We start from the raw sequence: 27,448 nt of genomic DNA, 5'->3' as shown, positions 1-27,448 counted from the left end.
TTGTGACAGCCAGGGATGTGTAAGACACTTCCCAGTGCTGCTGTGTTCTGGCACACTGCAGTGATGGGCAGTGGGTGCTTTGGGAGCCTGGGGTTCTGCTGAGGCTGTTGAACCACAAGGAAAGGCCACGGCACCCCAGCAGCCCTGCTATGGGGCACTGCTTGGGCTGAGAGTGGTTTGTGGTTTCAGCACTGAGAAACCTCGCTGGCTGCAGTGATTGGAGGCTGCAAACGTGGGAACATTGCTTTTGGAAAGCTCCTACTGCAAGGGCTGCCCTCTGGATTTCAATGGTGGAGATTGCAAATGTAATGGAACAAACAGAATTGTTTGCATTGCACCATTAACTTCAAGGAGGCTGCTATTTGCACTGACTGCCTCTGCAGCTGCAGCTCAGGACCCACTTCCTAAACACCCAGGCACTGGAGCACAGAGTTCGGGACACAGGGCAGAGTTTGTCAGGGGGTGCAGGTGGGCACAGAACTGCAGGCTGAAAAAAGGGCTTTTGTATGAATGAAAAAGCCTGGAAAGGGGGAAGAACAATTTATTCAAATCTTTCTCAACTCATTATTTGCTCTGATTTTTCCTTTGGGAGGGTGGCACCTGGTTGACTGGGAATTGTCAAAAAATAACAGGGATTTCATGTATCTGTTTGTGAGCACACCTGGATGTGTTGGATATTTTGCAGTAGTAATTATGTCTGCACACCTGCTGGTTTCAGTCCCAAATCAGTTTGCCAGACATGCCTAGGGAGATTTATTTCTCCTATACCTGAAAAAGCTCTTTTACCACTGAGGTTTTACTACTCTAAATAAGCCTAAAGAAAAATAGAAGAGGATTTTTTCCTGTCTTTGCTTGAGCTGTTGGTATCTCAAAGTGAACTGTGGAGTGTGTTAGGGGGAGGAGGGTGTTTGGATGATATTTTAATAGCAATTTGTTTTTGCTTCAATGTGTGATAGAAATATAAGTGACAGGAGTGGGAACAGGAGAATTGCTGAATTCTGCTGGAATTTTTCCTGTGGGAATCTCTTAATGTTTTTAATTCTCTGAGAGATTTTTCTAAGGTAATCCTTTTGACATTTACATATTTTAAAGGACTCTCATTAAATAAAAGCTTAACTTTTTTATATCAAATGCTGAAGTGATGATACTGAAATACCACTGCATAGAAATTCAAATGGTTTGAGGATTATTCTAATTGCAACCTAAGCAAAGTAAGATTTGTGAGGGATATTAATAGTGAATTGTTCTTTAAAATAATGCAATTTTGAAGGAAATTTAATTGTTCAGGCATTTAGCAGATGCATTTTCTTAGACAAAACCCTTTTTGGTACCTCATGTGGTGCACTCAGCCACTCACTAATTGAAAGCCTCATTTGAGCAGCTGGGTTTCCACTCCCCACTTGTGCAGCAAATGTAACTTGTGCAGGAGCCCAAAGGTTTGCAGTGCACTCTGTGAAAAATCCTTCTTGTCTGTGCCACATCAGTGCAGCTCAGCTCCTGAAGGACGGTGCTGTTACCAGCACAGGGAAGGCTGGAAGAAGTAAGAAGTGGAAGATCTTTTTTAAAAAAACCCCAAGAGCTTGATGGTTAGGTGTTGCCTTTCTTGCAGGTGACGCTGTCTTGCAAGCAAATACTGCCATGAGCAAAATGATTCATGTACTCTTGTCTTTTCACTCCTTCCACAGGAGGCAGGAGGATAATAACACAGGGACAAACAGATAGTGCAGCCCAGAAATGCCTTTAAATGAACTTTATTCTTTAGCTTGCATTTTGCTTGTTCAAGCCCTTGAGCCAGAATTTGCTCTCAGACCAGACTAAATACTAAGCAAATTCATTTAATTAAATTTGTTGCAGATATCCCCAGTTAACAAGAACAGATTGGTCTCCCTGAGGCTAGATACAGTTAACAAGAAAATAAATGTTGTGCTAATTAGTTAACTCATTTTTAGACACCTGGGGTGAAACTTTAAAAAGTCCTAGAGATGTAGGATTGAAAATTCATTTGGAAATGAGTCTTAGGCTTCTAAATCACTTAGGCACTTTTGAAAAATTTCCCCAGAGGCTTTAACCATCTTACAATCATCATATTTAGCAAGTTTTTAACTGTCTGCTTAGCAAAGCACTGTATAACTATTATCTGTTTGAATCAGTACACCACAACATACTTCATTTTCCCTGTAAGGTAGAGACACTGAGCTACCCAGTGAGCTAAAGGTAGGCTAAGTGTCATTTTTTTGAGCATGCTTGTATGTCAATAGGAACTGATTGATGCTTTTTTTGAGGTATTAAACTACCAGTACCCCAAATTTCCATCTCTTTCCAACCTCATGGGACTTTCTGTAGGTACCTAACAACTTTTTATTAAATCTTAAGTGACTTGTCCAAGCTCATGGCTAAAAAAGACAGCAAAGATGAAATTTTATAGCTCAGCACCTGCTGGAAGAAAAATGAAACACTAAATACTGTCACATTGCCATTCATCTGCCAAATCATGATAGGAAGTAATAAGGACTCAATAAACATTATATTCAATATTAAGCCAAATTTCCAGATTCACATAGGATTAGCAGAAAAGCAAGGAAGGAACCAGACTCTGAGGAGCAAAAAGTCCCTTCAATAGCTTGCAGCTCAGAAGTATGTTTTCAATAGGGTTTTTTTTTCCTGTAACTGGTCTGAGATTTTTCTGAAATATCATCCTTGTAAAGACATGCATTAGTAGTGTCTGTTTCATGCCAGGTAAAACCCTTCCCACAGCCACGCACACACTTGCTGTCTGTCAGCAAAAACTTCTGTGTCAGTAATTAGAAAAATGCTATTAAAAACCTGGTTTGTAATCCCAGATCGCCTCTGGGTTGCCTCAGTTCTATTTCCTTGCTCAGTGCAGTGAGCCAGAATTGCTCCAGTGTGAAGTGGGACCCTCTAACAAGCTCTTAGCTACTCTTTCGTTTATCTGGTTCTACAAAGTGTTGGTTTTAAGGGCACCAGCACTCAGCTGTGGTGCCCAAAGAGGTTTCCCTTGGTGACAGAGTCCTTGGTCTGACAGGTTTGTAACTCAGGTGGGGCGTGTTGCAGATGGGCTCTGGGAGCTGCATCTCACCGAGGGGTGAACATGCACATCGTGTACATCTGAAATTTCCTCCAGCCTGCCATGAGTCTGGATCATCCAACAGCTTCATAAATGAGATGAGTCAGGGCCCTAAAACACAGGGGGTATCCACTGAGTTCATTATTTTCATACCTAATTACACACTGCTATTGAGAGAGAACTGCACATTACACTGAAGAACCCTGTTTCATCACTAGCCCTAAAAGATAATTGCACTTAATTAAAACCTATAGATACCGTGGTGATAACTGATCTATAAACACTCAATGTAGACCTGCAAATGAGGTGCATTAGCAAGTGCATCCATTAAACACAATTTGAAAGCTGGTACTGAGGTGAGATGGCAATGAAAAGTTGGGCTGTTTTGCCATGTAGCTCTTGCACTCCCTTCTGATTCTGTGCAATTCCTCTGCTGGGAACCAGTAGGCAAACACCTGCTGATCATCCCTTACTGAATTTTGAACACTTTTTGTTTAATCTGGGGTAATATACACATCTGTGGGAAACAGTGATGACAGGTCTCACTTGCAGTGGCAGAAGCTGCCCTTTTTCTTTGTGAGGTTAGGTCAGAAAGGAAGAAGCAGATATACAAGTGTGACTAGTAATGCCACAGAACAGGGAGGAAACACTTCTCATGGTGAAAATATTTCTTGTAATGGACATTGTAATGCATTTCCCAATGAACTGTAAATTATACTTCCAGCTGAATCAGCTGCTGGTTGCTTTGTCTCAGCACAGGTCTGGAGGGTCATTTGCAACAAGTCAGAACAGAAAATTTGTCCTCATCCTTCTCCAGTGTTTGTGCACAGCTGCCTGCAAAGCTGTTAGTGTGAAGGGAAATGGCTGGTGAGGGGCCAGAGCAGTGAGTGCCTGTGGGGATCACACAGGCTGTCCCTGGGAGCGCATCAGGAATTGTCCTCTGCCAGGAGTTTCCTGTGTGGGACAGGGCAGCCCCGCCCCCCATATACTGGCAAGGTCACTTGTAATCCCTCCTTCTACACCTACAGTTTGGACATCAGGAAAAATCTTCTACGGAAAGAGTGATAAAGTACTGGAATGGTCTGCCCGAGGAGGTGTGGAGTCACCATCCCTGGATGTGTTTAAAAAAGACTGGATGTGGCACTCGGTGCCATGGTTTAGATGAGGTGTTAGCACATGGGCTGGACTCAATGATCTTGAAGGTCTCTTCCAACACAGTGATTCTGCAATCTGAAATTCTCTTCAGTTGATATGTTCACTGCAATGCTTTTCTGAAAAAAACCCCAGAAAAGTAATGTTTTTGTGGGGAGGAAGGGGAAAGACTTAGCCAGGGGGCTAAAGCAGAATGATAAATCGCTTGCCCACTCAAATTGTGGGTGTCAGGTTTCTTGTATTTATCTCCCTTTAGCACAGGGAGAGCACTGAGCGATCTGGGATTCACAAGTGTGCGAGAGGTGCGCGCGTGGCCAGCTCAGCACCTTGCTGAGAGAGGAATGCAGCAGGGAGCAGCTCGGGCACCTGCTTCGTCAGCTCATCTTAAGGGGAAATACTTCACCCTCAGCTGGTGGTAAATAGAAAGAACATCAAATAAAGAAAATTCAGAGAGGAAAGAGCAGAAGCAAGTGTCCTGCACAGAATATATTTAAAGTTGTCATTTCACTTTAGGCTGCTTTACCCTCTGTGATATCTGTGTCTGCTTCTCACCCCTGCAGCTCCCTGCTCCGATGGCTCTGCCACCTCCGGATCCGCAGTTTGTGCTCAGAGGTACCAGTGCTGCAGTCCACACTCTGCATTTTTCCTGTGGAGGCCCAGAACCTGACATCCCCCTTCTTTTCTCTGGGTAAATACACCAGGATTTCTGACTCTGCTGAGTGTCATATGGTTGTTTCCTTTTGAATTGAAGTGTATTATTTTGACAAAGTGTATCTGGGGAAAACAGCAGCATTCATGGTTTTGCATAATGGGTGTGTTACTTGTGCATACAGCTTCAGTTGAAACAAAACAAACAAAATGAGAAGCATCAGCCTCTGATCACCTCCATGCAGTGCTCACACTAAAAGCATCTCTTCCTACTGCCAGGTCTGAGAATGGGTTCATCCATGTCTGGAACCTGAAAACACACAGAGTGGACACAGCATTGGATGGCCATGGAAGAAAATCTGTCTGCTGCGTGGAGACAATGGGTAGTAAAGACAGGCTTCTCAGGTTAGCAAAGCAGGCAAAAACCAGTGAAATTATTCTTGTCTCTTGTGTGTGATTGAAGGAAAAAAAAGAGGGGCGGGGACACAAAGGAGTCTCTTAATTCTGGACTCAAAGTTTCTCCAACACTTATGGAAATGTACTGAAGTAAAAAAAAGACAGAAAAACTCTAGAACAAGAAGTGTAGGGGGGTGGAGGGGGAAAGATGCAATTAATTTATTTATGATGTGTGTTATGATATCATAACAACTTGGGACCGGTAGTGTCTTTACTAAGAACAGGTGAGGTCTTTGGATCAAGGAAATACACTTGGATTTGAAGTTGAGGAACATTTCACTGCTGATTCCTGGGAAAGATTAAAAACAAAAGAATTTATAAATAGAGGGGAGATGGAGAAAAGGGAAGGAAGAAAGAGAAGAATCAGAGATGGAGAGTGGAAGACTGAAAATGAGCAAGAATGCTGCGTTTCATGCTTTTACTTTGTTGCAAAATACCTTCTGTTCTTGTTTAGCAAGGGAAAGTCAGGAAGATTTGTGTACTTTGGATTAGACAGGTGATCTAGAGTAGATGCCAAAGTGTCTGTATGATTAGGAGGTGTTCTGACATGTTTATCTAGAGAAGACATCTCATAATATACAGTGGAACTCATTAGCATTTATATTTCTTATCTGCTTTAGTACAATTATCAACATTCCCCCATAAAATCATATTGAATGAGCATTGTTTGTATAATTATAGAGTTTTTCTGTACCTCTGTTTTTACTGTATAGTTCTAACACTTCACATAGCAGTGCAATTTTAGGACAGCATTTATCTGTATTTTATATTTCTCTCTTGTAAAGCTAAATCACAAAAATTTCTTGCAGTATCACACTGTATGCACAGTGCTATAAATGTTGTGTCAGTTTGTCACTCAGCTGAACAGCACTGGTGTTAAAGAAGTCTCAACAGTCTGTAGATTTACATCTCCTCTGTTTTGGTTTCATGCTTCTTCAGGTGATACTGCTAATTAAAGTAAGACACGGGTATGGGAGTTTTGATGATTCCTTGCCCAGGTGATGAGGACATATATCCTGTGCTAAGGTAGTTTGTGGATTGGAAGCTTTTGCACAGTGCTACTTTGTTCCAGAGCCAGTGGGATCACATAAATCTGCAACAATTGCTGCTGTGCCCTTTGTGTGGCCCCCTCGCTCTGCCTGCCTGGGAGCAGCACGGAGGCTCTGGGATGGGGCTGTGCTCCTGCCTGGCTGCTCTCTGGCCTGGGTGCTTCAGCCACAGCGTGTCCTGGAGCAGTCACTGCCAGTCTCTCTCCGTTGTGTCTCCACACGTGCAGGCTCCTAGGAGCCCTCTGTGCCCTGCCTGTGGCTGTGGGAAGTTGACCACTGAATAACTGTCACTTTTTATTTATCTCTGATGAGGTCTTTTCTTGCTGTTTGTCTTTCAGCTGTCAACGCATGCATGACATTTCCATTTCATTGCTAGGGTGAAAGAGTGTTGCATGTGTAAATCTTGGGGTACTTTTGTTTCCTTTTAAATTAGATCTAATCAATGATAAAATATAAGTATTTTTTCACTGTGTATATATCCAACTGCTCATGAGACTTTATAAATATATTCTCACATATAAATAGCACAACTCAGCCTGATTAAGTCTCTCTGCACAAGGAAACAGAAACTGTGATGTCTGCCTGGCTCCCAAGCCTCTGCCCTCCCAGGGACAGTTGAACCTCTTGGCCAGTTCCACAGTTGGCAGGAGGGTGGTGGTCCTGGGGACACTGAACTCCCCCACGGTTCATAAAACACCCAATTAACACCCCCACAGAGGCTGTTCGAAGCTTGGTCCTTTACTGTCTGTTGAAGCCCCAGTTCAAGTTACTGCCCTGCAGGCAGCCAGGCTTCCTCAGACTGCAGCTCATGGATAACTTGTTTCACTGTAACAGTCAGGGGCGCGACCAGAGGATCTGCTTGTGGGATTTAGCAGAGGGACGGACTTCAGTGACGGATTCTGTCTTCACGGAGCATGTGGGATTCTGCAGATGCTCTCTGTTAAAGGTGGCGCAGGGACGCTGGCTAATGGCCATGGCAGCCAGAAGCCTGGAGGAGGTAGGAAGTGTCTCTTTCTCTGTGCTTGAGAGGTTGCTTTTGGTACTGAAATTACATAGTTCAGAAGGGAAAACATCAGTGCCATTGAATTCTCTGCTCAAGAGCAGGCAGTACAAGAAACCTTTGGGAGTTTTAAACACTAATTTTACTGCCACAAGGATGACTGAATTATATAACTCATGCTTTAATAACAAGGATACCACCCCAAGATTTGTCTGGCATTTAAGTATTTGCAGCTGCTTTACATGCAGGAGTTTTGAAAACTCTTCTGGTGCTGCTGAATACTGGGAACAAGAGTCCTTCTGGGGAACTAATGGCCAGCAGGTCTGTCCTCAGATGGAGGAGCTTGTATTCCATCCGAAGCTGAGTCGGGTTTGGTGAGAAGAGGGGAGGTGCAGGTGATTTGTAATGCAATACATGGTCTTTCACCCCAGGCCAATTCCTTACCTGGAACTGGGGCTGGAAATAGTTGAGTTACTATTACAGCCAGAGGTTTGCTCTGTGTGAGATAATTGCAGGGTCTGTTTCAGTTCCTACTGGGTAAGTCCACATCTAATGCCACTATCACAGCACTCACTGACTGGCAGCTTTGTTGGCAATGTCCACTTCTGCTTTGTAGAAATTACAGTTTTGTTTTCTACAACAGACTGTTTGAGATCACACAAAAATAATACCTAATACTTGACATCAAAATACCAAAATTATGAAAGAAAAAAGTGGCATAAATATGAAACAGAATATGGTAGCTGAATGCAAATTGCTGATGAACATAAAAGTTCACATGCTTTTCTGGACTATAGGTTGTGTATCTTGAAACTGAAATTTGCATATTTTATACATAAAGTAATAAATGCCTACATTGCAAGAAAATGTGATATTTTTATTATACAGAAGTTAAGCACATATTTAAGTACTTTGTTGACTCACAGCCAGAATCTTCACCCTTTCACAGAACTAGATATGCCTGCAGACACAGACACTGCACCAGTAAACACAACCATTCGAAGTTCCATACCTTGTTCTGATCAAACAAAGAACTCCCTCCATTTTAAAGCTGTGCTCAATAATACTTAAGTTAAACAAAATTGACAAGTGCATTCTCGTGTCAGCCGGAGAAGTCCCGCTAATGAAGAATTAAATAATCAACTGACCCAAATAGAAGACGTTTACCCCGGTGTCGCTTACAATTCATCTCTGTTTTATTCTCATTTGTTTGCTTGGGCCCTGCAAGAGGAGAACGATTTGCAATCTCCTGAGGTGGAAGAGTTCCACTCTGTGTGTGAACCTTTGCATTAGAACTGTGTCATGTTTCAATAAATTCACATAAGCTCCCATAATATATAGTGCTTCCAAACAGGCAGCACTGTGTGAGACACAGTACATTTGCAGCTTATGATTAAAATTAAGACTTAATAAGTGTTTATGCTTGGCTGGTGTCCAAAAAAAGACTAATTTTGTCTTAAAGGAGGTTCAGTCCATAAATAATGAGATCTGAACAGGCATTTATTTGTTCATGATTGCATTTAAATCACCAATTATGAGTTACATGCACTTTTCTTGCCAATTTGCCAGAAACATGTTAAAAGCTTTATTAATGTGAAAAAGAGAAAGGGTGTGTTTCCTTGTGGCCAGTTTTAGCCACCCAGGAACACTATTAACCTCAGGCAAAGGCAAATCTTTCTCCTATTAAGCAAAACCAGTATAAACACGGAACTTCAAGTTTTAGGTTACAGTTGTCAAAATATGTGAAATAGTATTTATTTCTAAGGCTCAGTTGCCTTTAACGCAGACAGTCTCTGGAACTGTCAGTCCAGCTCAGGCAGCAGGTCGTGCCTGCCTGCCTTCTGCACAAAGCTTTTCTCATTGTTTTTCTTTGGCCTTCGCAAGCCCAACTGTAGCCCTTGTACCAGTTCATCTGTTTTTAGTCAAAGTAAAGCAAAGAAGGTTTGGTTTTTTTCTTTTAACCTGCAGGAGTGAATTTATCACAGCACACTTACCCTTCTTTATTACATAAAAGTTGCAGTTTTGGTCTTGCCTAGGAGGCAATGCCCTTTGGAGAGACAGTGATGAAAGAGGCAAGATGAGGGCAGGTCATCTTCATATTTATAGCCCATTTCCTGCCACAGCTAACTTGGTCATTATGTTGATAGCAAGAAAGTTGACAAGAGAAAAGCATCTTTTGTTAAGAGTGAAGCTCCAAAGAACCAGAATTCCCAGATGATCAAACTTTGGTCTGTTCCCAGGTTTGGTCTGCAGACTAGATGGCTCTTGGCTGTAGTCACTATTCCTCAAATCTGGAAAACAGTTTCCTGCTCTATTGCTCGGTGGCTTTCGAAAGTGTTCTGTATGTATGTGCAGTACACTGCACTCACAGTCTCAGAGTGCAGCTGGCTTTTGGCAGGCTGGCTGACAGCCTCTAGAAATAGGAAGATGTTCTGGCAAGCTTTGAACTAAAGGTATAGGATTAGAAAGCCATCACAGCTGCCGTGGTCTTGATTGATGGTTCCCAGAGGAGCCATATTTGTGTAATACCTCATCTCAGATGCTTAAGGAAATTTGCACGACTGGGGCTGTCCAAGAGCACCGTTGGGCTCTTGCACATTCTGGAAGAGCCTAGAGTGACTGGTGATGCTGGATTTATCAAATGTTTCAAGTAGTTTAATTTTACCACATAATGCAGACCATTGTTTAGTTAATTAGAAGAAAAGATCACCTTGGTGATTAAGTATGCATGTGAGAAACAGCAACGTTCCTGGCAGCAGGTTTTTGATACCCAAGAGCTTCTGTTTCTCCAGAGTTCCAAGCTTGAGAACCAGCCCAGAGCTGAGGCACTGCCGTGTCAATCAGGAGTCTCAAAATCTTCCAGTACCAAGCTAAAAAGGCAGACTCCCCTGATCTTGCCTGCCATCATCCTGAGGTGGAAATGAGCTACTTCCTTGGCAGAGGAACAACTTGCCCCATGTTAATTACAAAAAAAAAAATCAAAACCACACAAACCAGGTCCATGATTCATTACCATCGGAGCAAGCAACAATGGAAGCTGCTCTGTAGAGAGAACAGGTGTTTAACACAGCATTTTCTGCATTTTCTGACCCTGCTTTACACAGGGTCAGGCATGGTTGTGTTAGGAATGCCTGTGTGCAGACAGTGCTGCAGCCAGCCCTCGCCCATCGTTGCGGGGTTATGATTTGTTAGCGCAGTCAGCAGTAAACAAAAAATCCCCTCTGCATGTGTACACTGCCTGTATTCCCATGCAAGCTGTGTGTTACCACAGCAGCACAGAGGAGAGAATGCAAGCCTTCACAGGTGAATACAGCCAACAAATTAGCAACAGAGCTGGAACAAGGGGAAAGAAAGCAGGGGGGATGTGTTCAGATTTAGCAGTCTGCAGTATTATCTGTTGTGTGCACAATGTCATCCACTGCTTGAAAATAAGGCTGTAATTAAATAGAAGAGTGGAAGAAGAGGATGTGTTCACTCCAGCAGTTTTGTCTGGTCTTTCCTAAAACAATGCACTTCTTTAGTTAGCTGTAGATTCCCCTTACAGCTCCAACTTAGCATGCATTCCTCCATTTCCTCCAGACAGTTTTTACTGGAAGAGCTTATACTAACCTTAATCACCTCAAAAGACTTGTGTTTTTAACAGCAGAATTTTGACCTGGAGCCTGACCAACTCCTCTTGTTTTCCTGATGTCAGGTTCAGATTTTGGAGCTGCCGTCCAAGACATCAGTCTGTACCTTGAAACCAGAGGTGGGTGCCAAGCTGGGCATGCCCATGTGTCTGAAGTTACAGCAGGTAAGGCAAGAGCGCCTGCTAATTGTGAAATGTTTTCCCTGTGATTCATTTTATATGAAGCACATGAATCTTTCTTCACTTGGATTTTGATTTATAATCAAACTAATCAAGTAATTATACTATTAAAGGGGGGAAAGATTTGTGAACATCCTTAATGTAACTTTCAGAGCTTTCCAAGCTTTAATGGAAGATTTGCAAATGCTCAAGGAAAGCTTTGTATCCTTAGGATAGATACAGTTTTTGCATCAATCAAGAGGAAAATGAGTGACTTACCAAAGCCAGTTGTTTGATATGGTTTCTCACTGCATTAAGACTGATGAGAAATGTTTGGGTTGCTTAAAAACTGTGGTTTTAATGGCAGATTCCATTCACTTCAGTGCCCTCAGGATGAGGAAACATTCTATGAACATTTCTATTCCAGACATACAATAGGAACAAAATATTTATGGTGGTACTGACTGCAGACAAAAAGGTAAATAAGAGTAGTTGGTGAAAAAAATCCACATCTGCAAAATATTTAGCAAATAATGTTCATGGGCTGCCAACAGGGAGCACAAGTAATACAAAAAGGTGGCAGTAGAGGGAGGAAGGAGTTCAGGTGATTGGATTGAAATCTCCAGAGAGCTGGTGGCAAAGCTGATTCCCATGTAACCCCCTGGCAACACACTGCTACACGTCTGCAGGACCAGCTGAGCAGTGCCAGGGGTGTAATTCCTGCAGACTCATTGGAACATTTGTGTTGGTTTCGGTTGAAAAGATTATCAATCAAAGTGAGGCCTCAATGTCTTCACCCAAGATCTTGAACCGACTGAAATCTAGAGAAATTCAGTTGCTGACTTCAGACAAAAGCCAAGAGAGGCCACAGTTGAAGTTCCATGCTGTAATTAAAAACTAGGGGGGGGAAAAAGAGGAAATTAAATAGGCTAATTAGGCTTTTGTTAAACAAGGTGCAATCCTAGAAATGCAATCAGTGTTCAGTGCTTGACAGAATTAATGGGTCTTTCTGTCTCCTTGACATTTTTTAATAAGATGGTGATAACGGTGGAAATGTTCAGTGTTGAAAATTTTTCTTGCCTGTATAAGAAGTCCTCTGTCTTGCCATATTTTCTACCTGCATTAATATTGATATTCCTCCAGGAAGCAGAGCAGGTGCAGAGTCTTAATTTTATATAGTTTTTGATTTTGTTGCCAGTGGAGATAAAGCAGAGGACTGGGAACTGGGAGAGCTAAATTATTCCATCCAAATTCTGACTTTGAGAACTCACCATAACTTCCTAGACTGCACCAGGCAAGTATAGATAATCTCTTAGAGTCTCACAGCTGTATTTATTTGCTCTTTTACAAATATGTGCAGCTTGGTTTAAAGGCACGAGGAAGAGGATACCCTCAGGGAAATAATTGCATGTGGTGTACCAAAGTGATGCTCTGCATTGTGCTCTGTGGTTGCACTGGAAGTGGCTCTGAGTAACCCTGTAACCATAAACCAGGAGAGCACGAGCTCACCAGCTGCTCCCCTTCCTGAACAGAGCCCTCCAGGATTCCTTTGTGCACGAGTGTTGGGCAATGCAGACATACCCAGGAGATGAGCACTCCCAGCCCAGCACTCAGGGCTTGCCTAAGAGGCTATTTGATGTTGCTTATGGCACAGTAAATTAACAAGTTGAAACAGAAGCTGACAGGGAGAGCCCCATAAAGGTCTGCAGGAAGAGGGCTTGGGGTGGTTGGCCAGTGAGAGTTTGGGGGCTGCAGCCAGGCACCGTCACATTTCTCTGCAATCCAGGTGAACAACAAACCTCCCCAGCAGCAGTGGGAATGAGAAACTACTATAGAGAAGGCAACTGAGATTAGGTTTGTAGATTAAGCCTCACTGGCTTCTCCTAAGCAGTCAAAAAGCTTGCAGCTATTTATTTTGTTCTTTTGAGCACTTTCCCCCCTTACTTTTCTAGGTTTGTCCTTAAAGATATTAGTTCATTCACTTCCTTTTGAAGATTCAGGTTCTTAAACACATAGTCCCTTCAGTTTCACACCTTCCTGCTATTACTAATTGGGTGGAGTAGGATTTGTAGGAGTAAGGATAGTCTTCCCTTAAATTTTTTGCACTCCTTGGGGAAGGCATCATATTGCATAATGGTGCAAACAAAATAATTCAACAAGAATAATACATGTCGAAACTGGAAATGCCGAGTTATTACTTTATATAAACTATTGCAATTATTCCTGTTGAGTTGACAACAGATCACCTTTTCTTCCTTCCTTGACAGTTATCCAAATGCAACAACAAAATGTTCTGTTTAGGAAGAGGAATGATTTATAATTTAATTTTTCTACTGAAACACAACATGAATGGTGAGACTTCTCTCCAACAGTGTCTGTTATTGGGAACTGAAATAAATAGGCTGTTGTGAAGCACTGCTTGGTGAGTCCAGGCTCAGACTAAGAGCTCCCCTGATCTTTCAATAACTTTTATTGTTTTAGTTCATGTACCCATTGAAATATTACACTTCATATGGTTAGGAAAGTCAGGAAGAAGTAGTGTGGGAGACCTACATTTCATAGGAAACAGTACTTGGGTTTTAAAACACACCAATCTCACTTGCAAATTACTGTTTTTCAAATCTAAAATGCAATTCCCACAGCACAAAAAAGAAAGAAATTGCTTGGCATTCCCAAAATGCTGAGCACTCACCTGTCTCTGCCATCTGCATGAGGGTGAGGAGCTCCTGTGGAAGCCACCACCCCACTGGGAGTAGGGAGAGGAGCTGCTGTGTGTCACTGCCTGATGACAGCTACGACTTCTGTGAAGGCCCAGCTCTGAGGGAGTCTGGTGCTCACAGAAGAGCAGCACAAATAATTGTGGGGGTTTTTTATGCTTAAACTGGGGACTTTCTTTAAACTTAAAAGTACCTATTAAATACTTTGTTTTGCTTTGAAGATTTTACCCTTTATTAAATACAAATAAAATCTGGAATGCTCATTTTATTCAGATATTTTAAAACATTTGATATTTGGTATCCAAAACCAGATATTCTTCATCCAAAATACCTGATGAGTTAACATGAATTCACATGCATCTGATGCAATGTATGAATCAAGGTTCCATTGCTCCGATGTTATATTATTTTAGCAAATCAAAATTTTGACAGAAAAATTGTTCATAATTCTGGGCCCTGAGAAACCTGCTTTGTGAGCCTTTCTAGCCAGAGCATGCTCCCCACCTTTTCAAAGGAAAAAGGATCTTAAAGGAAGGAAGGAGGCTCCTCCAAGATCCCAGGTGTGGACAGACCTGTTCAGAAGGATGATGTAGGGGATTTCCTAAATCTACAAGGATTTCCCCTTGTTTCCTTTTTCTAAGGAGCAATGTTGTTCCCTGCTCATTGAGCTCTATTCCTCAAACACTTTTCTAGGCTGAGTAAGGCCAAGGAACTACATGAGGCTGGTACTTAGAGGTTGTGTTAGTCAGACCACCCATCTCTTGTTAGTTTAACTTCCCCCAGAACACAGAATAACCAGTAGGAGAACAGTCTGGACCATTGGTAGAGCAGTGAGCCTTTGGCCACTGCAGGTTTGTATCATGACACTGACAGCTAGTGAGTTTGACCTCATTCAATAATGTGATACTGGTAAAATTTAATTCTTTATACCCTTTATCTTAATTGAATACTGAGCAAACAAATCCTGTAGGAGCAGACAGGGTTTGGAAATATCTGAATACCCTGTTGGATACATTTCTTAGATGTGCCTACATGAGGTGGTAATAATCCCAATGTCTATTTTGATATTTCTTCTCCTATTAAAGAAATAACTGGCATTAAGAGATGCCATTGTTTTAGTTGCTTTTCATTAGGGATTTGCATCTTCACTGCTGTAACCAGGTACTGCTTACAGCATCATTAGTCTTTTGGCTGGAGCAATGATGAATATTTTCCTTAAGTGTGACATGTAATCCAGTAATGTTCCCTTCTTTGAGTTATTTCAGAGGCTTAAATAAATTAGGTGTCTGCCCAGGGTGCCCTGCCCTTTGGCCTGTGACATCATTAATCAAAATAGCTTTCAATTGGTTACAGTGGCGCCCATTAACCCCTTGGTGACTGGCCCAGCAGTTCCTGCTGGGAGGTTCAGTGTTTCCCTTCAAGCACTGTGGGGTACTTGGGCAGACAATCCCTCTGGCACTGTGGAACCTGGCAGTGTGGAACTGGAATCCCTGAGCATGGCACTTCCCAATGCCCACACAGGCGTGTATTGCGTGGGAATAACTCAGCTGCTCTGTGGAATTTTTTCTATGAAGTGCAAACAAAGTTCAGACCATGAAGTAAACTCCTGAAAATTTCAGTCAGGCTCTTTTCAGTTGTTATAGAGGGCAATAGTTGGATTTTCAGAGAGAAATTTTCTCCTTCTGTATGTATCTATATATATATATGTATATATGTGTGTGTGTATGTTAAATATGTATAATATATATAAAATGTAGAATTTGATATGTAGATATAAAACCTGTAAGTGCATATTACCTATTAGTGCTTTCTGTAAGTGGATGTAATATCAAAATTTGACATTTAGATATCTAAATTTTTTTTCATTTCTACACCAGTCAGCATTTTAATTTATTCTCTTGGTGCTTGGACTAAAACCTACATGGGAATGGTAGTTTTCTTTACAGACTATTTACTTCTCCAACAATTTTATTTTTCCTTAATCAGCTCAGCTGTGGTTCACACCCTGTGCTTCTGGCTGGCTATGAAGATGGATCAGTTGTCCTCTGGAACGTGTCGATGGGAAAAGCATTGAGCCGACTCGTTTGCCACCAGGAGCCAGTGATGAGCCTTGACTTTGACTCGGAGAAGGCCAAAGGGATCTCAGGCTCATCTGAAAAGGTGCTGAGCATCTGGAGCCTCAATGAGCAACAGAACCTCCAGGTCAGGATCACTGGCCCTCTAGTGTCATTTATCCCACTTTGCACTAACAGTTTGATAGACTAAAAAAATATTTAGTCATGAAGAGGAGTTGTTGCAGATCTCTAGCTAATTAATCACAGACTGGTTAGAATGTCTGTGCTATGTGACTAGACTTAGCAAAAGATGGTGAGGATTTAAAAAAAAAGGAAAAAACCCTCTCTCACATGTTTCTGGTTTTGCCGAAGTTGCAACAGTCACACAGGCCTAGCATTACTCAAGCCATTGCCTCTGTATCTTCATTTATCACATTGGTAGTATCCAGCTCTCGGAATGTCCTAAACATTATAAATGAGTTCTAAAAATGAGAAACAAAGGATTGCTTTTCCAAAGGTTCTGCTTGAATGGCTATAGTGAGCTTTCCACTGTGGGAAAGACAGAAGTATTCCATTAAATACTTCACAAACAGAAGGAGTAGGAGTAGCCCAGCTAGCACCGAGAGGACATGAGATTTAGGCACCCAGCTTCGTGTGGCACCTACAGGGTGCCAGAGACACAGAATCAGACAAGTGGCTGCCCCAGTTCATGTCTGAGCTGTGGAACTGCGGATGGCTGGGTTAGGAGGTTGTGTAATCCCCAGCTCAGGCTGTGCTAGGGAATGGCCATAAATACTGCTTTCATTTAGACAACTGGAGCAAGTGTTCCAACAGTGCTGAGGCGTTAAGTATGATCTGGAAATGTAGGTGTGGAAATAAAGTGCAAAAAGGCTCATGAAAATTAAAACAGCCCATGCACAGTCTCTCCACTGCTGGGTGCTTTAACCTTTTAAAGTGGCAGTTGTCCCATGAACAATGGAGAGGGCCTGAATCAGCCCCTGTATGCCCATGTCATCCTTGAGAACACACCAGTTCCAGGGAGAACAATAATTGCTGTTCCAGCTTGCAGATTTTATGGAGTTTTTTTTAAAGTAGTACAGCAAGTTAATGCTGTTTTCTGAATGGTGCTACAGGAATAAAAGCACATGCTGAGACATCCTGTGGTAACTCATCACCTGGGGGGCACTGTAAAGGTGTGGAGTCTGTGAGGCATCACCACAGCACCTGCATTGCTGGGGTGACAGGGCAAACACATCCAGTCCCAGTGAAGTTTGGAGGACATGGCACTCACTGAGGAGGCAGCTGAACTTAATACACAATACAACACAACATGAAAGAGGCACTCTGCTCTCTGAACGAGTAGTGAAGGTGTCTGATACACAATTGTCTTGGTTTGGGTTTGCTGGTTTTTGTCCTGTTTGCCCTGCCCTTGCCCAGCCTCCTCCTGCTTGTCACCATCTGCACCAGGTGTCCTTAACTCACACAGGGGGAAGGAAGGGGAGCAATCCCAGTCAGAAACTTGGTGTTGAGACTCATTCTCTAAGGTAAAGGTGACAGAAATCTGACATCATGACAGGCTTCTTAAATTTTCAAATACTCTGGTGGTGGAGAGAAAGCTGTTCTTCATATTAATTATAGCAAAACTTTTTTCCTAAAATAAAAGAAAATACTGTTCTTTTCAGCACATTTTACTTAGGAGTTAATGGTATGCAGGGCTACAGGTACAACTTGCAGGAGAAACAGTTGTTCATCTGAAATATTGCAAGTATTGTTTTTCAGAAGGTATTCCCATTCCCAGGGGATGTAAGATTAGCTACACCTTCAGCACCTCGCACTGAGAGATAGAAGGTTGCCTCAGAAGAAATGTAATGCCAAGTATTATAAGCTACAAGCAATGTTCCTGTGCTTCATGGGAGCATGAATGCCCTAAAAAAATGCATCTTTCATATGAGCACTAGAGATTGTCAAGGACATAGATTAAGTTTTTTTCCACTATTGCATTAATAATACAAACCAGATGGGGATTTTTTTTCCCTGACATTCCAGGTACCTGAGGTAATGGTAGACGTTGGAAAGCCACTCAGTGGCACATTATTTTTATTCTAAGAGGTTTTAATAAGTAACCGTGGTGCACAGATATCTGCCGTTGGAGAGGGAATGATGCAATGATGGCACTGCAGCTCTGTTTTAAGTGGCAGAGTTCCAGTGTGTCAATGAATAGATGATAAAGGTAACTGCAGAGTTTATTGCTATGAGGAAAGTTTGTATTGTCTCCTACAGGAAAGCTGCTGAATTCATCACTGTCAGCAAATGATAGGATTGGTTATGAGCCTTCTGATTTGGATGAGATAGTGTAATTATGTGATGATGTTTGTGGTAGAGTGTAGGAGGTAAACAGCTCCTGCAGGTGAATAAACAAAGCAGAACTAAGAAATCTGATAACCACAGAATCTTCTTATTATACGACAAGGGAAAAAATCTTGTAAGGTGTACTGTTAAGTTTTCTTGGTTTGGTTGCTGAGGCTTTTCCCCCAAATGCTGAAGCTTAGTCAGCTGCTATTTTGGTTACCTACCTAATAAGCAGAGGGCTTAAAGACATGCTTTGGCTGTAGATGCAAGTGTCCTTGATTGTGACTGGCTGAAAGCAGCTCACCTATTTTTACCTCTTTGTTTTCTTAATTACAAGCTGGTTTTCTGGTTAGGAAATCGTGTTGGTATTGGACTGCTGTAGTCAGTGACTTACTGTAGTAAGTCCTGGGATGGCACAAATCCTGGCAGTAGGAGTGCACCTGGCTGCATATACCTTGAGCAAGTTTCTCCTTTGTGTTGTTTTTCTCTCTCACTCTTGTATTTGCAGATCATGCACAAGTGCCCACTGTTCCCTCATGTTCCATAGCCAACAGGCATCACCATTACAGGCTTCCTTTTCAAGCTGTAGCTTGCTGAGGACATGCCACTGCTCCAGTCCTGATTGTGCTGTATGGATCTTGCCCACATAATTGGCATTAATGATGGGAGCACCACGCCTGGGATTGGTTATAGCCATTAGCTAATAATCTCAGTTACAGAATAAGACCCATCCTACATTTGCCAGGCTGGTGATGTAAGGAATAAATCTTTCCCCTGCCAGGACATTTACACCAACAAAAATTCCACTGAGGCCATGCTGCATTAGGCCTGCTCTGGGGAGTTTGGAGCACACGTACTAACATAAAGCACAGGCTGTACAGTAGCAGCCCCACCAAGAGGCCCCCACAGAGCCTGCTATTTCCCATTAGGCTTGAGCAAAACTTGCTGTCCTCTGTTCTGAATTCACTGTAGACACATTCTTCAGGTCATCTTTGAAAAAGAAATGTATAGAGCATGTAGGAAGCATGTCAAGTTTCATTCAACCTTTTATCTTGCCCAACTGCACAGCTCTTGCTGTTTGAGTAGGTAGCTGGGCAGTTCTTATATAGCTGAAAAATAATTGCATATGGCTTTGTGCCTGTAAGGTTCCAAGATATGTTCAGCTGTATCTGAAACCAACCTTGACCAACATTTCTGGAGTTTTCTACATCCAGTATAAAGGTTAAAATTATCTGCAATAATATGTCTTTCTAACCCTGTGCTAGGTATGCACCATGGAATGTCCTTCAAGGGGGAAATCTCCAAAGGTGTGATGTACTTGTCAATCCCTTCCTGCCTCAGTCAAACAGTAAACACCACACAGTGAATTAAAACAGGCACTGGATGATATTAAGCTTTGGTACAGGACAGCTACAGACTCAGGCTGAAGGAGACAGTGGCATTAAAGTATTGTTTCCAATGGTACTTTTAAATAACAGCAGTTCAGGGCCAGCTTTATAAGCCAAAGGTGTTTTCCCCATTTTGACAGAAGCTGAGCTGTTCCAATACACATACACACTGTCTCTCTTGTATGAATATTTCACACATGTTTCAGAGGCAGGTTGCTCACTCAGACAAGTTACCTGAGGTGAGAACAGCAAAGGTGTGTTACTTTGAGCTTTGTGCCTCAAGAGAAAATCATGTCAGTGAAGCGAAAACTTTTCTTTCCAGGGGCTGTCCTGTGCAGCCCCAGTGCCTCCTGAAGGAAGCCAAATGCCTCCCACTTGAATTGTGTCCCTCTGTGCCCCAGTAGTCTCCAAAGGGTAACAAAACGCTTCCAAGACTGAAATCAATAACTTGGCCATAATCCCCTCCTTGGGTTTGGTGTAAATAGAAGTCTCTTGGGAAGGAGTACTAGAAATACAGATTTCCTGACACTGTAACCCAATTCCTGGAAGCATTCCTTTCTCAAGACTGAGGTAAATACTACAACAGCTTATTGGGGGTTTTGTGAGGGGCCACAGTAGTAGAAATGAGCAGCAGGTAGCTTAAGCATCAGCTCAGAAGGGTCTCAGCCTGGGAATATTGCAGAAGCAGGGAAAATATATGGCCTTAGCTCTGAACATTGCAACTTATACAAGAATAGCTGGAAGAAAAGGGCAAAGCTGTACTCAAAGCCTCAGTTCAGAGCTTCACTTGTGACAATCTATAGAGCTTTAAATGCAAAATAACTAAAAGCATACAAGAGTTTGGTTTATTTTGTGAAAATTGCTCTGGAAATGGGAGGCTCAATTAAGGTGTTTGTCTACTGTTGCTCTTACTAAGCACCATTCACCACATGGTGAAAAGCTCCACGCTCCCTGTGTGACACTGATGTGTTGGGTGGGCACAACACCTGCTAAAGTACCAAAAGATTCCTTTTTCTTCTGTTTTGAACAACTAGAGCTCATTTGTAACTTTTTCACAAAGGTTTACAAAACACACGAACTTGTCAACGCTGGCATATCTGATATCACCATCCGTCCAGACAAGAAGATTTTGGCAACAGCAGGGTGGGATCATCGCATCAGGATCTTCGGGTGGAAGAAGCTGAAGCCCTTAGCAGTGCTGGACTATCACACAGCAACCGTCCACTGCGTGTCCTTCTCAGACCACAGCACGCCCCGGCACAGACTGCTGGCAGCGGGCTCCAGAGATCAGCGCATCAGTGTCTGGTCCATATATGCTCAGACATGACCCACCTGCACTGCCATGGACTAGGAAAACAGCACTGGTGAAGCAGCTCTAGCACTGTCATTCAAACGTGCGTGTGGGGAAGTGCTAGAATCTGTCTCCAGGCTGAAGTGAGAGTCCTAGGTTAATTCTTATGCTGCTTGTTTAAGCTATAAGTTTTGTCTTCCATAGAGGAAAGTGGATTTTTAAGATTCCTAACAAGCAGAACAAGGCCAGTCATAAAGAAAGACCAAAGTTGCTTCGGGTTCTGCTACAGGTTTTGCAACACCTTTCCTTTGGCAGGTTGCTGACATAACTTGTGCCAATATCTTTTGTAAAAACGGACTGGAATCCCTCGAACTGCAGTGGGGGCAGAATATGTCTGTTTGTAAGTCATTTATGTATCCAAGAATCTGAATCAGTGTAAAACATTACTCTTTCTTGAAAATTTATACCCATTAAACCACCTCCAGTGGTTTCTCATTGTCAGTTACTTTTTCTTCCCCTAACTGAAAGGCTATCAGAACACCCTTGATTTGTTCACACTTCTGTCAGTTTCTAACTTAAACCAACAGCCAGGAATGTGACTGGGATGGCCTTCGGGGTTTATGAATTTCATTATGTCTCCTGTCACCTCAAGCCTCACAATTAATCACAAGAAAGAAAGGAAAAAAAATCTTCCCTAACATTGCACTGCAAAGCTATGTAAAGCCTTTTACAGAGCCAGTGCTAAATCCTTTCCATAGACTGATGAGCTGAAGGATTTAAACTCGACAATCCAATTAGCGCCCTTCTCCTTGGAGAGTCAGGGCTAAGTTTCAGCGTGGAAAGTCAGGGATTGAGCTGCACAGCTCCCATTAACATTTAGGGGAGTCGCACGGGTAAATCCTTATCCACACGGTGCAAATGGTTCCATTAACTTGTCATCTCTACAGTCATGGAAACTGAAATTCATTCATCAAAGTGTTTTTGTTTGACTCACAAAGCAGCATTTGCATTCTTCTAAAGCATATTAGACGCACACCAGTGTGTGGGAGCCAGGGTACTGCTGGATTCTGCCACAAAGCTGCAGTGACAACTGTGTCCAGGCTCTACACTGTTGATACTTTATTGGAAATAATTGTTTCTGCTCTGTAGAGAGGTGGAAATCAAAGAAAAAGTGACCAAAAGTGAACAGCAACATCAAAGACTTTGAAAATTATTTCAGAGAAAACACACGTGCAAATTAAGGTTTGGGTCTGTTACCCAGCTGTGCCTTGCAGACAGAGAATATTGCTGGACTGAAAGCCTGAAGCACCCAGCCTGACCTTCTTTACATTAAAACACAGAACCAGGATACTGTTGCCAGGCTTTTCTAAATAAAACGTGGCCTTACACATTTTAGAGTGTGGTGACACTTTAAATAATGCATTTCTTTGATTATTTCTTTACTATTCAGTAGCTGCATGGAGGATCACGTTGCAGTTGAAAGTTAAAGCTTAATTTTGAGTGATCCTGAGTCAAGGGGAGGTGATGGTGTTCATTACATCTACCAGACAGAACTGCACATCTCCACCCATCATCCACCTCCCACACAGAAGAGGAGCTGCCCCCACTGTACAAGCAGCTCCAGCCTCAGCCTTGTGGAATGAGATGCAGTCACCCTCCACACACCTGCTGCTGGAAGAACCCTTTTCTTTTGCTGTTTTTCCCCTTTCTCAAAGTTGGTCAGAATTGACACAAAGAAACAATGAAATAAATAAATGGAGAAGGTGCTGTTGCATGTGGTCCAGGGGCCTGTCCTAGGGAGTTTGCACAGGGAGTTCCCTGTGCCTGAGCTGTCTGGTACAACACCACACGTGTGGCCCAGGGGTGCCAGCATTTCTCCTCCATGGCAGCAAAGAGCAGCCTGCACTGTTGGGCAGTTTGCACAGAAGTGAGCTGTAAGTTTAATGCTCATCCAGCAGGAAAGGAAATGCAGGGCTCACCCATCCTGGGCAAATGGTTAGGGTAAGGAACCATTTTTGATGCAAATACTCTGGCATTGGCACAGTGTGACCCCTCTGGAAAGAAGGATTAATACCCCATGCCTTATCGAGATCAGAGGCTGAAAGTTAGGAATTATTGAGTATATTTTCTCTGAAAATTGCCATTTACTGTCAACATCTGTATCTAAAGCAATTAGGGAGACTCATAAGGGATGTTTAGATTTACGAATGAGTCTTTTGGAAGATGCTCTAAATTTAGATTACTGGATGCTTTCTTCTAAATTACTACCTTTTGATGAGAATTAAATATTTATGTTTGTCTGATTAGGTAGCTTTAAAAACAAATTTAGTCACGCAAGTACAAATTGAAAATGAGGACATGAACTGCATCTCAGACACACAGGTGAGAGTTTCACCATCTTCAGGAGGAAGGACACAGGTTGCAGGGCTGCTTGCAGGAACAGACTCATCCTTTACTTCCCATTACCAAGGCACAATCCATGTCATGCTTTTTCACAATACAATTAATTCATTAACACTTTATATCACTGCTGATTTTATTTAAACACCCGGAAAACAGATTTTTCTTTCACATTATAGTTTCCTTGAAATGAGCAACCAAACTACCCTAGTTTGATTTAGAGTTGAGCCTAAATGCCATGGTTTGATTGTGAATTACAGTCTTCTAACAGTTTATTTGCCTAAGGAACTAACCTGGACTTCCCCAAACAAGAATGGTTTCCAACAGGAAAGACAGTCTGTATCAGTATAGGCTGTAAAACACAATTGTCTGATTCTAACATAACTGTAAAATGCAGATGTCTGATTGCATCTAAGAAATTAATTTCTTTTAATTAAAAAAAAAAAATTCAATTGTGCATGAGCATGGTTGTCACTCAGGATTTCCGCTGACTTGCTAGCAGAAGGCTGTGAGCGAGGAGCCACCTTAAGGTGCTGGAGTGAGCTCTGAAATCTCACCTGCCAGAAGGAACAGGGCTAGCCTGTACCTGGCCTGGAGGATTCAGGAGTGAAGGTGATGACAGCTAAATTATTACAAAAGGCTTCCTCCCAAGAATCACCGTCTTTGGCACCATGAGAGGGAAGAAAGCAACCAGCATTCATAAAGTAATAGAAATAAATCCCAAACACCAGCATTTGTGCAGAATTACATGGAATATTTATCACCACTGGAATGAATGGGATCTCTGACCCTCTAAGATTATATGCAAATGAATCCATTAGTTACAACTCCTTTCCCTTATCAGTACATGAGCCATAAGGTACTGCAGTCCTTAGTGTAGGTGAGCAAGGAAAGAGGAGATTGTGTTTGTAGTAATGAATGAAAAAGGAAGTAAGCTGGAGCCATGCAATGAGACAGTTGTTAAATTTCATCCTTTAGAATGAAATTGCTACAGCAAGCCAAAAAATTACTCTGCAGCTTGACTTGAACTGTTGCAAAGGTTTGAGTTTAAAAGAGCAGATTTTTATAGTTAAGCCAATAGTGGCTTCTGGACTGCTTTTCTTTTTAGCATATTTAAGATGCATCTACAAAGCCAACTTGCAAATTAATAAATCTTTCCTTTAATTCAGTCTGCCAAGAACAAAGATAGAACCGACTACTGCAGGAGCCATGTTAGTGATGTAAACCAAAGAACTGGGGATTAAACGAGGATTACTGAGTGCTAAATCAATGTGTTTCCTTTCCTGGCTGTGTGTCTGTGGTGTGAAAGTGTGGATCATTGCATAAAACATGGCACATGACTGCCTGGATTAATACTAGGCAATGTTACAGCAGCGTTGAGACACAAAGGTTGATGTTTAAGCATGACCATTGTGCTACCAGGAAAGTGACAGCCATGACTAAGGAAAAAGGCAGGGAGGTTTCTGCTAATGCATAATATTCTGAAATTCCAGCCTGGGTCCCCCTACTGTAGCTCTTCCAAGTAAACTTGGCTGTGTTTGTGTATGTCCTACTGTTCTGGAGCATTCTGGAAGTTTGTTTTGTAATGGGGAGGAAGCTATCCAGAATTAAGATCATACTGAGGGGAGAGATGGCAATTCATGTAAGGATCTCACAGTTTGAAATTAAATGAAAATATAATCTCTCAGTTGGGAAAGTTTTGCTCACCTGATTAGTGGTCTGAAGCACAGCTGTACATCCTGTCAGAAGGGCCTTGGAGCAAACCGCCAGCAGTGGCCACATTGTCCATGGGAGAGGGACAGGGATGGCAGGAGGAGTACCTGGTGGAACCACACAGTGATAGGTCTGGCCTCTGAAACTCACACAAACTTGCTTTTGTCTCAGACATATTTGCTTTCACTTCCCCAGCATCCTTTTTTAAAGGTGTCAGTACACTAGGAAATCCTGTACACTACAATGTACACCTCTAAATAAGCCTGTGTTCACCCAGAGGAGAGTGTGTTTATTTCTGTGCTCTGAAGAGTCATAAAAGCAGAAGTTGCAGTGCCACAGGGGATAGCAGTGGGAAGGACTGCAGGAGAACCACCCTGCAGTATTAACTATCTCCTCACAGGAGAGTGACATGGAAGTGAAAATATATTTATTCTAATAATTCTCTGTTACAATTTGAAGTTCTAATTAAAAAATAAAAGGGAATAAAAAAGGTTGTTAAATTTATTTGACATTACAGCTGTTTCCTTCTAGTTTTTATTCTCAGTATACACAAACTAGGGCAGCAACAAACCATTGAAATCCTCACATGCTTTCTGGACAGCAATCGTCTCCCTTTCCAACCAGTGGCAGGATGGATTGAGCTTGATTATGTCCAGATCAGGAAATTTAGTGAAGATGTTCAAATGCTGAACCATTATTCTGCTCCATAGCTCTGGCATCTCACACATGCAAAAGTACATTTTCCAAGCCCCCATGGCACTGCTTGCTAGAAACATGTTCTGACCTAAGAAGGCAGAGGGGGCACTGGGCCTATGGAATAATTTTTAGCGTGACAGAGAATGTGGCTGTGGCGTCTGTCCTGATGGTAATTTCAAAAATTGCTGATACTCAGTGATTCGTGGATGCATTGTTTGTGTTCATGGAAAAGCATCTAGGCTGCTCTTAACATAACACTTAGAGTAAGTATTGTCTGTTCAGATTTTTTGGCCTCAGATATTTTGATGGCATGCAGACTTGGCATCCTGCTAAATAAAGACATTGAGTCTTTATAGTTTTATCTCTTGAGCCCATCTGGTTTGAAGTAGTTGACAACAAGCAGGAAAGGGAATAGAATGAAAGGCTCACTTCACGTTTGCTGAAATAGAAGAAATGTGCAAGGCAGTGCTCAAATAGAAGCAGCCTGGGAGAAGGGCTGCCTCTTCCCACCCCTCCTCTGCCCTCTCCAGATGATGGCTTTGCCTGCAGCCCCTCCTCTCTCATGCTGGTTCTTGCTGCCCACGGTTGGAGCTCACACCCCAGACACAGGGCAGCTGAAGCAGCCAGGCCAGAGCACCATGAGAACCCTGGGACAAGGAACAGTGGGAGCACAGAGCAAGGGAGCAGAACACAAATGCCCATCATCCAAGCTAAAACCAGTGACAAAACAATAGTGCTAACACCTCACACCAAGGTGCCTCTGTAAGTTTCACGTGTTGTTTATTCTGTTTTTCACTTCTAAGCCCAAGGACAGCAGTCTGAGCCCCTGGCACCAGTGCAGTCACTCCTGTGAAGGAGGCACTGAACACAGCGGTGGCACCTGAGGTGTCCTGCCCTGCCCATGAAGCCAGCAGGAGTGCCAGGGAGGAGGAGTGCACTGCAGGAAAACTTCCCTTTCCTTCTCCAGCTCCCAGAGCCCACGGAGAGCTGCTCAGAGTGTAGAAGCCAGGCTGGAGTGGACGTCCCAGGGCACTCGCTCTCACAGTGCCCCTCTCACAGAGCTGTCCTTTGCAGCTCCAGTTGCGCTGGGAGCAGGGGAGGGAAGCTGCTCTGCAGCCTGGCAGGATGTCACAACATGGAGCAGCGAGCCTTGGAAATGTGTAGGGCCTCTTCTGTCTATGCTGCTCCATCTCCTTATAGAATTAGGTCCTAAATGAGACTTTTCTGGCTCTTGTTCTTAATCACTTTGTTACTAGTTCAAATTTATAATTTTAGCCTAAGTAGAAGTGAGTGATTTATTGTAATTATTTTGTATAGGCTGCTCTTAATAAACTTTTTTTTTCTTTTTTAATCTGGAAAAACATTTAATTTCCCATATGGAAAGAACACATTTATCATACTTTACTTGGATATACTTGGCCAACTATTGCACATATATGCAAAACATATGTGACAAATTCAAGGCTGAATTTCATAAAACAGAAATGCTGCGAAATGTGATATAATAAATATATTACACAGACATATGTGGCCAATTTATAAAACTATGGTATCTTTAGTAAATTTATAATAGGTCATTTCTATTAATGGGGGAATGAGGGTGTGTTTTCTGGCACATGCAACACACATAATACTTTGCACAGCCCTCCTGAAGGACAGTGGG

General features: G+C 42.4%; 2 protein-coding genes across 11 annotated transcripts in view; one reads left to right on the top strand and one right to left on the bottom strand.

Annotated features, from left to right (window-relative positions):
* GNB1L (G protein subunit beta 1 like) overlaps positions 1 to 23,828 on the top strand; it is a 44,560-nt gene extending 20,732 nt beyond the window's left edge. For 7 of the 8 annotated variants that reach the window (XM_064392961.1, XM_064392963.1, XM_064392967.1 and 4 more), the window contains 6 exons: positions 4,798 to 4,925; positions 5,165 to 5,290; positions 7,225 to 7,387; positions 11,085 to 11,183; positions 15,881 to 16,096; positions 20,746 to 23,828. In XM_064392961.1, coding sequence (XP_064249031.1) covers positions 4,798 to 4,925; positions 5,165 to 5,290; positions 7,225 to 7,387; positions 11,085 to 11,183; positions 15,881 to 16,096; positions 20,746 to 21,012 — 999 coding nt within the window. In that variant the 3' untranslated portion in view covers positions 21,013 to 23,828. The remainder of the gene's footprint in view (positions 1 to 4,797; positions 4,926 to 5,164; positions 5,291 to 7,224; positions 7,388 to 11,084; positions 11,184 to 15,880; positions 16,097 to 20,745) is intronic. The other variant, XM_064392962.1, reaches the window with a different exon arrangement.
* The window catches only part of TBX1 (T-box transcription factor 1), a 35,020-nt gene continuing 14,993 nt past the window's right edge, over positions 7,422 to 27,448 (bottom strand). Inside the window, exons 8-9 of one of the 3 annotated variants that reach the window (XM_064392957.1) lie at positions 25,084 to 25,196; positions 7,422 to 7,432 (exon numbers count right to left, since the gene is read on the bottom strand). The gene's annotated coding sequence lies outside the window, so the exon portion shown is untranslated. Of the gene's footprint in view, positions 7,433 to 12,063; positions 12,075 to 22,100; positions 22,120 to 25,083; positions 25,197 to 27,448 lie in introns of those variants that run through there. The other 2 variants (XM_064392956.1, XM_064392958.1) reach the window with 2 other exon arrangements.

The sequence above is a fragment of the Passer domesticus genome, chromosome 17 (genome assembly GCF_036417665.1).
Source record: "Passer domesticus isolate bPasDom1 chromosome 17, bPasDom1.hap1, whole genome shotgun sequence".
NCBI lineage: Eukaryota > Metazoa > Chordata > Aves > Passeriformes > Passeridae > Passer > Passer domesticus.
Note: the sequence above shows the minus strand (reverse complement) of the source record. Positions and strands in the feature narration are given on the sequence as shown.